This window comes from Callorhinus ursinus, unplaced genomic scaffold, assembly GCF_003265705.2.
Source record: "Callorhinus ursinus isolate GAN/ISIS: 27379988/994484 unplaced genomic scaffold, GSC_fseal_2.0 scaffold92, whole genome shotgun sequence".
NCBI lineage: Eukaryota > Metazoa > Chordata > Mammalia > Carnivora > Otariidae > Callorhinus > Callorhinus ursinus.
In genome coordinates this window covers 1,426,317-1,440,136 of record NW_027397154.1, presented here as the reverse complement: position 1 = coordinate 1,440,136, position 13,820 = coordinate 1,426,317, and the positions used below count along the sequence as shown (strand labels likewise).

Here is a 13,820-nt window from a genome sequence, read left to right as displayed (position 1 = left end):
TCTCTCTCATTCTCTCTCTCAAATAAATAAATAAAATCTTTAAAAAATAATAATAATAATATCTTAAAAAATAAATAAAAACTAGAAGAGGAGAAAAATATCAGAGTGCACCCTCTGTAGTAAGGCTAACTCTTGTTTCATGACACTTATTGTTCTTGGGGGGGTGTGTGTGCTGTATTGTGAAATATACATCTTGGAGCACCTGGGTGGCTCAGCCAGTTAAGCATCTAACTCTTCTTTTATTTTACTTTATTTTATTTATTTATTTGACAGAGAGAAAGCACAAGAAGGGGGAGCAGGCTCCCTGCTGAGCTGGGAGCCTGATGTGGGACTCAGTTCCAGGACCCTGGGATCATGACCCGAGCTGAAGATGCTTCACTGACGGAGCCACCCAGGCGTCCTGCATCTGACTCTTGCTTTCAGCTCAGGTCATGATCTCAGGGTTGTGGGATCAAGCCCTGCATCGGGCTCCCCACTCAGCGGGGAGTCTGCTAGAGATTCTCTCTCCCCCTCTCCCTTTCCACCTCCCCTGCTCGTGCTTGCTCTCACTCTCTCTAAAATGAATAAGTAAATCTTAAAAAACTAAAATAAAATATACATCTTACTGTGGGTCACAGTCGGGAAAAATTTGAGTGACAGTTATAAACAGAGACCTAGAGCCCACTGATGACCCAGATGCCACAAAAAGAAACCTAGGCTTCAGATCAGATCCCAGGTGTATAGACAGTGACCGTGATCTTCTACACAGAGACCCAATCCCCAGAGAGGCCAAGAGCCCCTGATTGGAGGCCTAGGGGCAGGCCTGTGCATCACAGCTGGATTGGAGGTCCATATCCCACGTCAAGACTGCCACTTAGTTTACAGTTTGTGCAAGGCACAAAGGAGTCACCCATGGAGCTAGTAAAGGGTGCCGTCAGCTCAAACTCCCTAACCAACGTGGAGAAACACATAGGGCCACCTCCTGCTGAAGGAAACAGCACGTTTGTGCACAAAGGCACTACTTGCAAAGAGATGCACCCTAAAGGCTGGGTCTGCATAGAGGGTGCTTATCCTAAAACACACAAAAGCCCAAATCAGCCAGAGATTGATTTAGATAGAGCACCAGATCCCACAGACAGAGGCCTAGGCTCTATAGAGAGTGTCTCAGAATTTAAAAACCTGATAGAGCTGCTTAAATCCTAGAGAAAGGGCTCCAGATTCCAAAGAGAAGGGCTCAGTTATGGGGACTGGGTCTGGGGGTGCTAGTTTCTAAACAGGAGTATCTGAGTCCTGCAGGAAAAGACTCACATCCATAAGTGGGACCCAGATTCTACAAAAAGGGATTTAAGCCTTCTAAAATGAAATCTGAACTCCTAGACCAAATCAGCAATTTCCCATCCATATGTAAATGGGCAGCCCCTCTGCCAGCTGTGGCCCTAAAGAGAGAAGCCTCCCTTTGCATAGCAGGGAGTTTGGGGGGCGGCGGAGGAGGTTGGGATTGGGGCACCTGGAGTAGGTAGGTTAGAATCATTTGGGTGACACAAATCTCCCTGGGGGTGAGGAGTCTGGGGGAAGAGAAAGCTGTTTGCAAAGTCCCCCATTCCCACCCCAAGGGGCCTAATTTATCTTCTGGCTCCTGAGAAGGGAGAGAAGATCTCCTGGGGTGGAGGGGAGCTGAGGGAGGACAGAGTCTGCTCTAGCCCAGCAGCAGCTAGGCAGGAGGCCCATGCTGAATGGCACCATCCCCCCACCCCCCACCGCAGCACCTGAGGACCCCTGTCCTGCCAAGGATCAGCAGATGGAGGGTGCCTGCATGTCCTCGCTCCTGAAGTAAAGGAGAGAAGAGCATCACACTAGTCTCCCCGGGCACAGGTCATTAGTGTGGATTGTCAGAACCTGACCTGAGACCTGGTCACTCTTAGTCTGAACCTCTCCAAGAGAGAAGATGAGAGCTGGGCACCCCCTAGGTCTGGATCCGAGACCCTTTCCCTCAATTTCTACTTCCTGGGCAAAGAAGGAACCAGAGGAGAACAGGGAACTGTGGTGTTGGGGTGCATGTGGGTCTGTGTGTGAGTCCCTCCGTGTGCATGGTCCAGGTTGTGCTCCCATGTCTCTGTGTCTGCAGATCTCTGGTTGTCTCAGCGCCACTCCCTGTATGTGTTGGCCAGAGGCACCTGTGTGTGTAAATGGCTGTGTCCAGTGCTGTGTCTCTCTGTTCCCTGCGTCTGCTTTCATGAATGTGTGTGTGCCAGGTCTGTGCTTGGGCGTCACTGTGGGGACAATGTCGGTGAGAGCTGGAGCCCAAGATCTACCTTCTGGTCAGTGCGTCCAGCAGCGACCAAGCTGGGGGACCCCGCTGGCTGCACTGGACGGGCCCTGCTTGAGCGTGAGTGAGAGATCCTCTGTAGGTGCTCTAGCTGACTCTCCTTGGGCCCTTCCAGCACACCCAGTATGGACATTCTCAGGGCGAGCTCCTGTCCCTCGCCTCCAAGAAAAACAAGCCTCATGCTCCGCTGGGGGCTCCGGGTCAGGAGCGGTCAGGTCCTTGGTGCGCACTGAGGCTTCTCCACCCTGCAGCCCCCTTATTCACAAGGGAAGAGCACCATCGAGGGAGCGGAGGGCAGACTGCTCAGAAGGAAGGCAGGGTTGTCTAGTTCTACTATGAAGCGATCCTGGACCCCCACCTTTTCAAATCCCCCTCACCCCATCCCAGGGACGGATGTGCTCACAGGAGGTCGAGACCCCGGTCTGGGCCTCCCTAATCCTTCTCCAGGGAACTCGAGACTGGGCGGCAGAAGGCCCGGGACCCGCGGAAGCAAAAAGTAAACCTAGCAGGGAAAGAGGAGGCGCGCGCCGGTCGTTCCCGAAGGAACAGCTCGGTCCCCACCTCCCGAGCGCCGCGCGCTCCGGGCCGAGCGGGGCGGGGCCAGGCGGGAGCGCGCCCGGGGCGGGGCTTCGGGGGCGCGCCCGGAGGGCGGAGGGAAGGCCTGGGGGCGTGGCCTAAGGCCTGGGGGCCGGCGGCGGCGGCGGTGGCGGTGGCGGTGGCGGCGGTGGCGGTGGCGGCGGCGGCGGCGGCGGCGGCGGCGGCGGCAGGGAGCTGGGAGGCGAGAAGCCGGGCGCGCGGGGCTCAGTCGGGGGGCGGCGGCGGCGGCGGCTCCGGGGATGGCCGCGGCTCCGCTGCTGCTGCTGCTGCTGCTCGTGCCCGTGCCGCTGCTGCCGCTGCTTGCCCAGGGGCCCGGGGGGGCGCTGGGAAACCGGCATGCGGTGTACTGGAACAGCTCCAACCAGCAGTGAGTCGGGGGCCCAGGGAGCCCAGTGCGTACCGCGTCTGCGAGAGGGGGAGCCGGTGGGCCCGGGAAGTCTCGGGGGCCCCGGGGTGGGGGTCCTGGGAGGCACGACTGGGGGCTGGGAACGAGGGAGAGGGGGGACACACTCTGTGGGCGTCTGTGAAACTTGCGGGGGGGCGTCTGAAAGAGGCTGCTGAGGTCTAGGGACGAGGTCTTGGGCCGTGCGGAGGAGGCTGCTCGGGGACACAGCACCCCACCTTTCTTCTCTCCGCACCCGCCGCTGGAATAGCGTGCCCCCATCGCACAGCCCCCCATCTTCGCCCCCTTCAGCCGTGCTGGGCCGTCGCGCCGGGGGGGCCCAGGGATGACCTGTTTTCAGCGGTGAGGCTTTCGAGGGGTTCTGTCTAGGACTCCTGCTTTCAAAAGTGGGGTCAAGAGCTGAGGCAGGGAGTCCGGCCCAGCACCTCCTCAGAACGAAGCCGAATGGGTTTCCCTGGTTGTGGGGAAAAGCCAGGCGGGGGTGAGCTGGGCTGGGTCGCCGAGGCGGGGGTCCTGGAGGTGCTGCTTGGTGGGGATGGAAACGTGGGGTACCGGTGAAAGAGAGAGAGGCCCGCAGATGTCGGCGTGTCACACACACACACACACACGCCCGGCCTGGGGACGGCGTGTGGCTCCAAGTGTGAGCAGGCGTGCGCGGCTGTCAGTGTGCGTGTGTGTCTGAGTGTGTGATTTGTGTGTCTGCGTCGGCGATCGTCTGGGGGTGGGAGCGGGCGGCGGGGCGGGGAGGGGGCTGCGGTCGCCGTCCGCGTGGCCGGCCGCGTCTGGGCTGGGGTGGCTGTCGGCGCCGCCGCGGTCTGGGCGGGTGTCGGGGCGGCCGTGTGGTTTCCCGGGGTGTGTGGCGCGGCGGCTGGGTGCCGGCTGCGGGGCCGGGCCCTCAATCTGCTCAGTCCTCCCTGCCCTTGTCTTCTTCGCCCCGCCGTGCCTCCGTGTGTGTCTGTGTGTTGGGGGCATCCCTAGGGACGCGGGGGTCACTGTCACATCTGCCGCGGCGGCGGCGGCACCACCTCGGGCTCCCCACCCCGGGGGGCGACTCGGGAGCCACTGGCGAGGCCCCAGAGGAGGGGACCGAGAGGGCCGGCGGCCGCGACCCCCAACCTCCCGGGGGAGGGGCTGCCGCTCGCCGCTCCGCTCTTTGTTGTTTGGGGCTCCGCGCCTCCCCCTCTCTCCCTGCTCGCGCCCAGAGTGTCAGACTGGGGGTGGGGATGAGCCAACGACACCCCCCTCTCGCTTCCCATGGAAACCTCGGGGGTGGGGATGAGGCCCCTCCCCGCCGGAGCGGGACTCGAAGAACTCCGGGGGGTGCTGGGGGCTGACTCCCCGTTCTCTCTAGCTCGTCCCCCTCCCCCAGACTCACACGTCCGCCTCCCCCCGCCCCACTAGAGTCTGGCGGGGAGTGGAGAATACGCAGGTGAGGGGCCCCGGGTTCCCACCACCCTTGGGGCACCCTCGCGTTCTTAGGGTAAGCGGGAGCCAGGGGTATGCGGGAACGGCCGGGTGTGGGGGGGAATGTTGTTGATCAGGTTCCCCTCCCCCGCATACACCTGGGCTCAGGTGAAAGCCCTGGGAGGGGGTGGCGGAGCCCGGTTCCGGGAGCCTCCTTTCAGCCTTCCCCGCTCCCCCGCAGGTCTGGACCGGCAGAGGTGGGGGGGGCGCGCACCCGGCTGGGAGGACGCCGCCGCCCCCGCCTCGCTTCCTCGGCCTTTGTTGCCGCTGCGCCCGGGCTCCCCGGCTCCCTCACTGCGGCAGCCGCGGCCCCATAAATCGTGAGAGCGACGTGCTCCGGAGCCGGGAGTGGAGAGGGCCAGGGAGCTGGGGGCGGGGCCGCGCCGAGCCACGGGCTCCCGCGCCCCCTCCCCCCCCGGTCACGTGAGCTGGGCGCCCGGCTCCCACCCCTTGTCACGTGCTGAGGGTCTCGGCCCCTTGGGGTCACGTGGAGAGGGTCTTGCGACCCCGCCTCCTGGGGTCACGTGGGAGGGTGCTGTGGGACACGTGCAGAAGCCTCCTTTGACAGACCGGGGGGCAGTGCCTTGCACAGCGGTCGTGATCTCGCCCCCCGTCCCCCCACTCAGGTCCTCGGTTTGATCCGCTGTAATTGGAGAGACCAGTTCCCAACCTGGCCCAGAAACTAGGGATGGAGGGTACTACACTGGAGGGAAGAAGGAGAATGTGAGGTCGAGGGGTCCCCTGAGCCCGGAACTGAATTTGGGGTGGGGGTGGGAGGACCGGCTGACGGCCAGGTTCCTTGCTTTACAGGACGGAGCGAGGCGTTGTTATTCGCCCCTAACTCAAGCGGCCTGGGGAACATCTTTCTCTAGCCGTCCCCCTACCTCTCTCTCTCTCTCTGAGATGTTTCTGCTGCTGGTCTCTCTTTCATTCACACGTTCATTCAACAAATATTTATTGAGGCTGTACTACGTCCCTGTTGGTCTTTGCCTCTGCTCGTATTCTCCCTGCCCCCGAGCCTCTGCCCCGCACCCCCTCGCCCGCCACTGAGAGCCGTCCCAGTCTCTGCTGTCTGGGGGCCTCCCCGATCGGCCCCCAAGTCTCTTCCTTTCTCCACGCCTCCCCCCGTTCCCATCCTGGTCCTCTTTCTGATTCTGGGACCCTCTCTTCCGCTGTGTCTCGCCCTGTCCCCTCTCGGGGACCCGGGTCTGTTCGTCTCCCCTCTCGCTGCGCGCGTCTCCTCTCACTCCGTTTGTGTGTCTCGCTTTCGGCGGGTCTCTCGCTCTTCGCCGCCGCTGCAGATCAATAAACCTTCGCCGCCGCCCGCCGCTGTCGCAGGGAGCGGGGCGGGGATGTGGGGCGCGCTGCCGCTCCCCCACCCGACGCCGGCCGGAGAAGCCGGGGCCCCGGGCCAGGGATGGCGAGACCCGGCGGGGCGGGGCTCTGAGAGCTCCCCGAGGGGTGCGGGGGTGTCAGCGTGCACGCGCCGCCCCGCGAACGTTCCCGCCACCCACCCACCCCCAGCCGGGCGCGCGGACCCCACGCCGCGCGCACGTGGTCCAGCCTCGCCTGCTGGAGCGAGCGGCGCGCCGCCTCGGGGCCGCGCGCTAGAGGGGAGGAGAGCCCGGGTCGGTGTCTTGCCATCCCTCCTCCACTTCTTTAGCTCCGCGTCCCGGCTTCTAGGGGTGGGGGCAGGGATTAAACAAGTTCAGCGCCCCTTGGGATGCCTTCCCTACTCCCTGGTCTTCTTAGACACCCTGTTTACCTGCCCCTAATTGCCCCGCGGGGAGAGGTTTGCTCCTTCCCTGCTCCCCCGCCGCCTACCCCACCAGGCTCGAGCAGGCGGAGCACTGAAGGAGTGACACAGAAGGGTCGGAATGCGCCCCGGAGGCGGTGAGAGCCCGGAGAGACGAAATAACGGGGTGAGGGGCACCCCTCCGGGTGGGGTGTGTCAACACTTGCCTTTCTGCGAGAGAGGTGGAGGCCAGTACGGGATGAAGAGAGGAAGAATAGAGACCTGTTTGAAGGGGCAGGCACACCCCAGGCCCCCGGGTCCCCCCTACCCCCCCAGGGATGGGGAGCTGGGGCCCTAGAGGAGGAGTTAGCTGCGGAGCTTTGCTGGGCCTAGTGGCACCTTCCTCTCCTCTGCCAGGGCGGGGAGGATGACAGATTCAATTACAGCACCCAAGCCAAGCAGACACCTCACTCAGGTCTCCTGGGACTTGTGACTGGGGACTCTGACACCCAGCCCCCTGTCCACCAGATACCAGCTGCCTACAGCCATTCCACAAGCCGCTCTTCCTCCCACATGCCCAGCTTGGGGGGCATTTCAGGGGCTCTTCCCGCCACCCAGCCCAGGGAGAGGTAAAAGATGGCTTCTCTTCCAGGTGCTCACCCAGCCGCCTTTCTGTAAGGCTAGGCCCTGCCCTGTTGAGGAAACTGTCACCTGTCCCAATAGCTCTGGCCGTGGCTTACTCCTTGCTGGAATGGGCTGTGTTGTAGGGGAATCTGGGCAGTGCCACAGGAAGGGGCCACTTTAGAGCAGGTCTGGAAACCTAGGTGAGGCTCAGGGACGGAGGCCCAGGGTGGCTGTGCCGTGGCTTTAGGCCCAGCCCCCTAGCACTTGTGGCCCCCTCCTCAAAGCCTGTGGGGAAGGAACAGTAGACTTGGAAGTTGGGGATCTAGAGGCAAACCCAGGTGGCGCCAGGAGCCAGGCCTGGTCTAACCCGTTTTCCTGCTCCCAGTGCCCCAGGCCGAGACTCCTGCCCACCTGAGTGCCAGGGCCAGGGAGGGGCCTAAGTGACCCATCACTCCCGTGGGAACCAAGTGGGACTGGTGGCATTCCTGATGACTCAAGAAGGCTGTGCCCATTCCCACTGAGGTGCCCAGGCACCAGCTCTCACCTCTGCCTACTGCTGGGCTTGGAAGGGAGTGCTTGGGGAGGGGGCGGTGCAGGCCAGGCCAGGCAAGTAGGGTAAGGTGGGGAGGGACCCTCAAGGCTCCACCCAATTCAGAGGCCTCCAAGCATGTTTCCCTAATGGATCTAATTACTATTTGTGGCACTGGGAGGTGCTTGGTGACATGGGGAGCCAGTCCCTCCCTTCAGGGAGTTCCCAGGGACTAGGGACCCCAGTGGCTTGACATGCTGCTGAGTACCCGAGGCCTTCTGTGTCCACCATGTTCTCTAGGGAGAGGACATGTACATCCCTACCCTAAAGAAATTGGGGGAAACTCCTTCCTACTCCTCTGAGTTTCTTCCTCCATTCAAATGTTTTTCCCATCCCCGCACCACTCCACACTACCATCGAGGGCATTAAGACCAACACTTTGATGATGACTGGCAAGGCAGGTGGGGATTACAAGGGACCCAGCACCTGCTTCTGTGTGCCATACAAGGATCGAGGAAGTACGAGGCACAGCCATCTTGTCTGGGCACTATGCCCACTACTCTGCCTACCACCATTAAGGGGGCAGTGGTGCCAGGTTGAGGAGCAGGATGTATAGGGATGGAAGTTTTGGCTGGTTGGCATGATACCACGTGGAGCTTTGGTGTTGAGCCCCTTAGCTTCCCGATTTTGTTGTCTCACGTTATCGGGGACCTTAATTGCAAGTAATAGTGCAGAGAGGGCATGTGCCGGTGTGTGTGTGTGTGTGTGTGTGTGTATGTCTGGGGGGGCGGGTCACGGGGGTGGAGGGGGCAGGGAGAGAGCTTGAGATGGCTGGGGTCAACCCATCCTGGCATGCCGCCTGAGTGGACGGTGGACATGTTTGTGTGTGCGCCACGGAACTTGTGCGTGCATATGCATGAAACCTCCAGACGTGCGTCTGTGAGCTCAGGTCCTGGCAAACTGGCCTTGGGAGTGGACTGGCAGTGGCAGGAAAGCATGCCGGGAGAGGGGATGCAGGGTGCGCATCTCTGGGAAGGGCTCCCTCCTACTCTCCCCCTTCCCTTCCATCCTCTACCACACCTCCTCGGTGGGGAATTGTGGGGGATGGACGGAGGAAATCCGGGCCTGGGTCTGGGAGTCGCTGGGGCCTGCGCCGTTTCTGTGGTAACCAGAGCGTACGTTCCCTTCTCCCCCGCCTCTTCGCCTTTGGAGGCAGGCCGGGCTTCCCTGCGCCTTCGCTGCCCTCTGGCGGCCGCCGGGAGGAGGACAGCACAAGGCGTGGGCGTGGAGGGCTAGCGTGGGACTGGTGGCACTAGGGCCCTGGGGACGGGGACAGGGACCGAGAAGAGAGGCGGCTCCGAAGACCCTCGGGAAGGTCTGCGGAGCGGCGACGTGGGAAGAGGGCTGGCGTGGGGTTTCTTCTCTCTGACCCGCTTCCTCTCCCCCGCAGCCTGCGGCGAGAGGGCTACACGGTGCAGGTGAATGTGAACGATTATCTGGATATTTACTGCCCCCACTACAACAGCTCGGGGGTGGGCCCCGGGGCGGGGCCGGGCCCCGGGGGCGGGGCGGAGCAGTACGTGCTGTACATGGTGAGCCGCGCCGGCTACCGCACCTGCAACGCCAGTCAAGGCTTCAAGCGCTGGGAGTGCAACCGCCCGCACGCCCCCCACAGCCCCATCAAGTTCTCGGAGAAGTTCCAGCGCTACAGCGCCTTCTCGCTGGGCTACGAGTTCCACGCCGGCCACGAGTACTACTACATCTGTGAGTGACGGCCGGGGGCGGGGCCGGGCGGCGTGAGTGACAGGGGCGGGGCCTAGAGAGCGTACCTGGGAGGCGGCCAGGGGGTGGGGTCCTGGGGGCGGAGCTAGGGAACGCACCTGAGAGACGGCCAGGGGGTGGGGTGTCGGGGCGGGGCTGGGCGGGGCCGGAAAAAGTGAGCGAGAGCCCGGGCGTGAGGTCCGCAGGGACGGGGATGGGGGCTGCGAGTAGGCCTAAAGGCGACTGTGTCAGAGTGAAGCCAGGGAATGGGGTCCTTAGGGCCAGGGATGGAGGTTTGGGGGGTGGGCCTAAAAGCGAGTGTCAGAGCGCCGGCCAGGGTGTGAGGTCCGCCGGGGCTGGGGCGGGCCCACGTGGCGGCCACGTGGTCCGCGTCGCCGAGCACGACCGCCCGGGATGGCACGTGGGGCCTGGCGGCCTTAGGGCTTCGACTCAGACAGCGTCTGGGGCTGAGAGAGGTTTAGGGACAGTCCGAAGTGCGGCTCGTAGGCTCACCGGTCCCGCGAGGGACGTTCCGGGACTGAGCCCTCAGGGCTCGGGGTTTCTTGAGGGCTGAGACCAAAGGGGCTTCTCGGGCTGACGGCGGAGCCGCGGTGACCCGTGTCCGAGGGCCGGGGAGCCGTGAAGCCGCGTCCCCCGGGCAGGGGGCGGCGCGGAGGGGCGTGACGCGCGAGAACGCAGCTCAGGCCCCGTCTCGTCCCCCAGCCACGCCCACCCACAGCCCGCACTGGAAGTGTCTGAGGATGAAGGTGTTCGTCTGCTGCGCCCCCAGTGAGTGCCGTCGGCGCCCAGCCGCGACCGCGTCCTCGGCTCCCCGCTTCGGGGCTCCCCTGGCTCCCGGGGGCGGGGTGGGGCGCCCAGGAGCGGGGACCTGCTCCCCAGCTGTAGCGGTGGGGGGGATCCTGGCCCTGACTCTCCCCTCCTCTCTCCCACCCGCACCCCGCCCCGCAGCATCGCATTCCGGGGAGAAGCCGGCCCCCACCCTCCCCCAGTTCACCATGGGCCCCCATGTGAAGATCAACGTGCTGGGTGAGTCTGCGCAGCGCCCTCTGGTGGCCACTGCTGGAACCGCAGCCCCCTCCCCGGTGCCTGCTCACCTCGCATGCCTTCCCAGGGGCACGGACCCCTCCTCCCCGCCCCCACCCCGCCCCCGTGGGTGCTCACGTCCCCGCTGCACTGCTGCTGTCGCTGCCGCGTGCCCCGCCCGCGCGCGCGGCCCCGCCCTCACCAGGCTGTCTGTTCGTCTGCCCACAGAGGACTTTGAGAGAGAGGATCCCCAGGTGCCCAAGCTTGAGAAGAGCATCAGCGGGACCAGCCCCAAGCGGGAACGCCTGCCCCTGGCGGTGGGCATCGCCTTCTTCCTCGTGACACTCTTGGCCTCCTAGCTCTACCCCTCCCTTGGCGGGGAGACATGGGGCCGGGAAAGGGCAGGGAGACTTTGGTCTCTCCAAGAGAAGCCTAGCTGTGGGGCCTAGAGCCCTGCTCCGGTGGCTGGAAGCGGGGTCTGCGCCCCTCCCCTTTGCCCCCTCTCTCCCTCGTGGGGCGCTGTAGTGGGCCAGACACAGGGACAGCCACGGGTCCCAGGTGGCCTGTGGCTCTGGTACCTTTCTCTGACCCCGGTACCCTCCCCTGTTGTCACCACTGGAGACAGATATGCCCCAGAGAGAGCAGATCCAAGCGTGGGAGGCACCCCCTCGTTCACTTCTAGGGGTGGAACACAGGGAGAGGACTCGGTGGGCGAGGGGGTGGCCCACGGCCCCCCTCCCCTGTTTACAGCAATAAGCACGGCCTCCTCCTCCCACTCCCGCTCCCAGGACTGTGGTTTGGATCGAATCCAAGTTTACAAGTAGACACCCCTGGGGGGGCGGGCGGTGGACAAGGGTGACAAGGGGTGGGCACTGGGTTGCCAGCAGGCATGTACAGACTCTATATCACTATATATAATGTACAGACGGACAGACTTCCTCCTCCTCCTTAACTCCCCGACCTTCCTTGACGTCCCCTTCCAGCTTCAGACCCCTTCCCCCCCAGGTTAGGCCCCCCCCCCACTGGGGGACCCCCTGGCCCCTCTCGTGTCTTCTGTGAAGACAAGACCTATGCAACGCACAGACACTTTTGGAGACCGTGAGACAACAATGCCCCCCCTCCTCCAGCCCTGAGCCGGGACCCAAATCCCATGACCTTGCCCTGCCTACCCTTGGTGGCCCCACCCATCCTCCCGGGCCTTTTTCAAGTGCTTTGGCTGTGACTTTCATACTCTGCTCTTAGTCTAAAAAAATAAACTGGAGATAAAAATAACTAAGTGTGTGTGATTTCAGGGGCCATAGCCCTTCTGGACGCTGGTTAAAACCCACATGTCACAGGGGCGGGGGGCCGACTCTGGGGCCAAAGGGTCAACTGAGCACCTTCTGTGGCTCAGTCTCCCTTGAGGAGGCAGCTCTGTGTGGCGAGAGCCACAGGGCCTCGGAGCTGGGCCTGGCTGTCTTTGGGCAAATCATTCACCCTCTGCGAGGCTCACGTTTCTCCTCAGAAGCTTGAGTCGGGCTACCCATCTCTCAGGGCCGGGTAAGGATGGAATGGTAGAGGAAGCATCCAGCGCAGGACGGTTTCTCCTTCCTTCCTGTTCCACTCTGCGGTCGGGGTCTTGATTGGGGTCTGTGGGTTGCAGGGGGGTTGTGAACCTAGATAGGGAAAAAAAATCACATCTTTGTTCTCACTCACCTGTAACTGAAATTAAACATTCTCTTATGTACTTGGGCAACAAGCCAAAATAGTTTGCAGAGGGCCTGGGTCTTTGTAACCAACAGAAATCACAGATGCTTTCAGGCTGCATTATAATTTTTGAAGATCTCTCAAAACACCATTTGTTCTCATCACTACTTTGAAAGGACTGGAGTTGTTAGACTGTTCTTGTTTTTAATGTGTTAATAAAGAAGCATATATATTACTATACCAAAAAAATGTAAATGTTTTGATAACTGTGTTTCCATATAATTGGTTTCCTTTATAATCCTTTGTGATTTTATTCATTTAAACCATTATGGCCCAAGGGCTGAGAGTGTGCTGGCGCTGGGGTCCCACATAACTCCAGCACCTGGCGTCTGTGGGGAGAGAAGAGGCAGAATGCTCCAGACAGAGCCGGGGGGGGGGGGGGGGGGGGAAGGGCCACGTGGCCCCAACAGGCTGGGTGAGGTCAGGCTTGTACCCATGGTGCTGTGGGGGAGGGGAGGTGATGACAGGAGCCAAAACCTGCCAGGGAGGGGGTCCTTACTGCCAAGCTGTGCAGCCTTGGGACTCCATCCCACCCCGGTTCTCTAACTGTGTGGGCAGACTGGGTCCTGGCTGAGGGCCCCTCCTCGCCCCTGTGGCTCCTGCCAGCCGCATCCTGAGAATGAGCCCCTCCCCGGCGGTAGGGACTGGGTCTTCTTCCCGCTCTGTACTCATAAAATAGGGGAAATGGAATTTCCGCCAGACCGTGGCAGACAGGGAGACGTGGGGTGGGAGGCAGTGGGGAAAGAGCCAGGGCAGCCGGGGTACCAGTCTGAGGCTCCTCACCCAGAGACAAGACTGAAAAGGTAGGCTCATCCATTGCAATCATTCGAGGATTCCATCGACACTTCCTGAGCACCTGCTGAGTGCCAGGCTCTCGCCTGGGTACTGGGGATGCCAAGACACAGTCTCTGCCCTCACATAAGCTCATGTTAGCATGTGTTGATAGGCGAACAGGAATCAGTAACACCCACACACAGGTAGGACAGTGTAACCAAGTGTTCCACGGTTAAATGCCAGGGGCCTGTGGGAACATGGAGGGAAATGTACCCTTTTGCCTGGAGACACAGGGAAGAGGCTGCTGGGAGGGGGAGCCACACACAGTTGGGACCCAACTGGGGAGAGCAGGAAAGACGTGGAAGGGGTCACAGCAGTGGGCCTAAGCTGCAGGCTCCTCAACCGAGGGCCACACGGGACAGGGGAGGGCATCCTGTGAAGGGGCGCTTAGTAGGCTCACAGTCCAGCAACCCGGCGGCGCCGGGGTGGCTCAGCCGGTTAGACGTCTGCCTTCGGCTGGGATCATGGTCGCGGGGTCCTGGGGTGGAGTCCAGGAGGGCTCCTTGCTCAGCGGGGAGCCTGCTTCTCCTCTCCTTCTGCCCCTCCCCCAGGCTCATGTTCTCCCCCCACAAATAAATAAAACCTTTTTTTGGTAAAGATTTTATTTATTTATTTGACAGAGAGAGAGAGCGAGCGCACAAGCAGGGGGAGTGGCAGAGGGAGCGGGAGAAGCAGGCTCCCCACTGAGCAGAGAGCCCTGCTGGACTCCACCCCAAGACCCCGGGATCATGACCTGAGCCAAAGGCAGACGCTTAACCAACTGAGCCACCCCGGCGCC

General features: G+C 62.1%; 1 protein-coding gene across 3 annotated transcripts; it reads left to right on the top strand.

The window, feature by feature from the left end:
* The first annotated feature begins 3,056 nt into the window (after nucleotides 1–3,056).
* Nucleotides 3,057–11,743, top strand: EFNA3 (ephrin A3). 3 transcript variants are annotated; one of them, XM_025858725.2, is made up of 5 exons: nucleotides 3,057–3,269; nucleotides 9,108–9,421; nucleotides 10,142–10,207; nucleotides 10,388–10,465; nucleotides 10,691–11,743. In XM_025858725.2, exons 1-5 carry the CDS (start codon nucleotides 3,142–3,144, stop codon nucleotides 10,819–10,821), a joined length of 717 nt encoding a protein of 238 aa, XP_025714510.1. In that variant the 5' UTR covers nucleotides 3,057–3,141; the 3' UTR covers nucleotides 10,822–11,743. The 3 variants fall into 3 exon arrangements, with proteins under 3 accessions (XP_025714510.1, XP_073744713.1, XP_073744712.1); XM_073888611.1 differs by having other exon boundaries at nucleotides 3,090–3,294; XM_073888612.1 differs by lacking the exon at nucleotides 10,388–10,465.
* The last annotated feature ends 2,077 nt before the right edge of the window (nucleotides 11,744–13,820 follow it).

Bases quoted from the DNA above. Each gene is read 5' to 3' on its own strand.
- EFNA3 (XM_025858725.2), top strand. From the start codon at position 3,142: ATGGCCGCGGCTCCGCTGCTGCTGCTGCTGCTGCTCGTGCCCGTGCCG. The intron at 3,270-9,107 runs GTGAGTCGGGGG...TCTCCCCCGCAG, and splicing joins TGGAACAGCTCCAACCAGCA to CCTGCGGCGAGAGGGCTACA. The intron at 9,422-10,141 runs GTGAGTGACGGC...CTCGTCCCCCAG, and splicing joins CCACGAGTACTACTACATCT to CCACGCCCACCCACAGCCCG.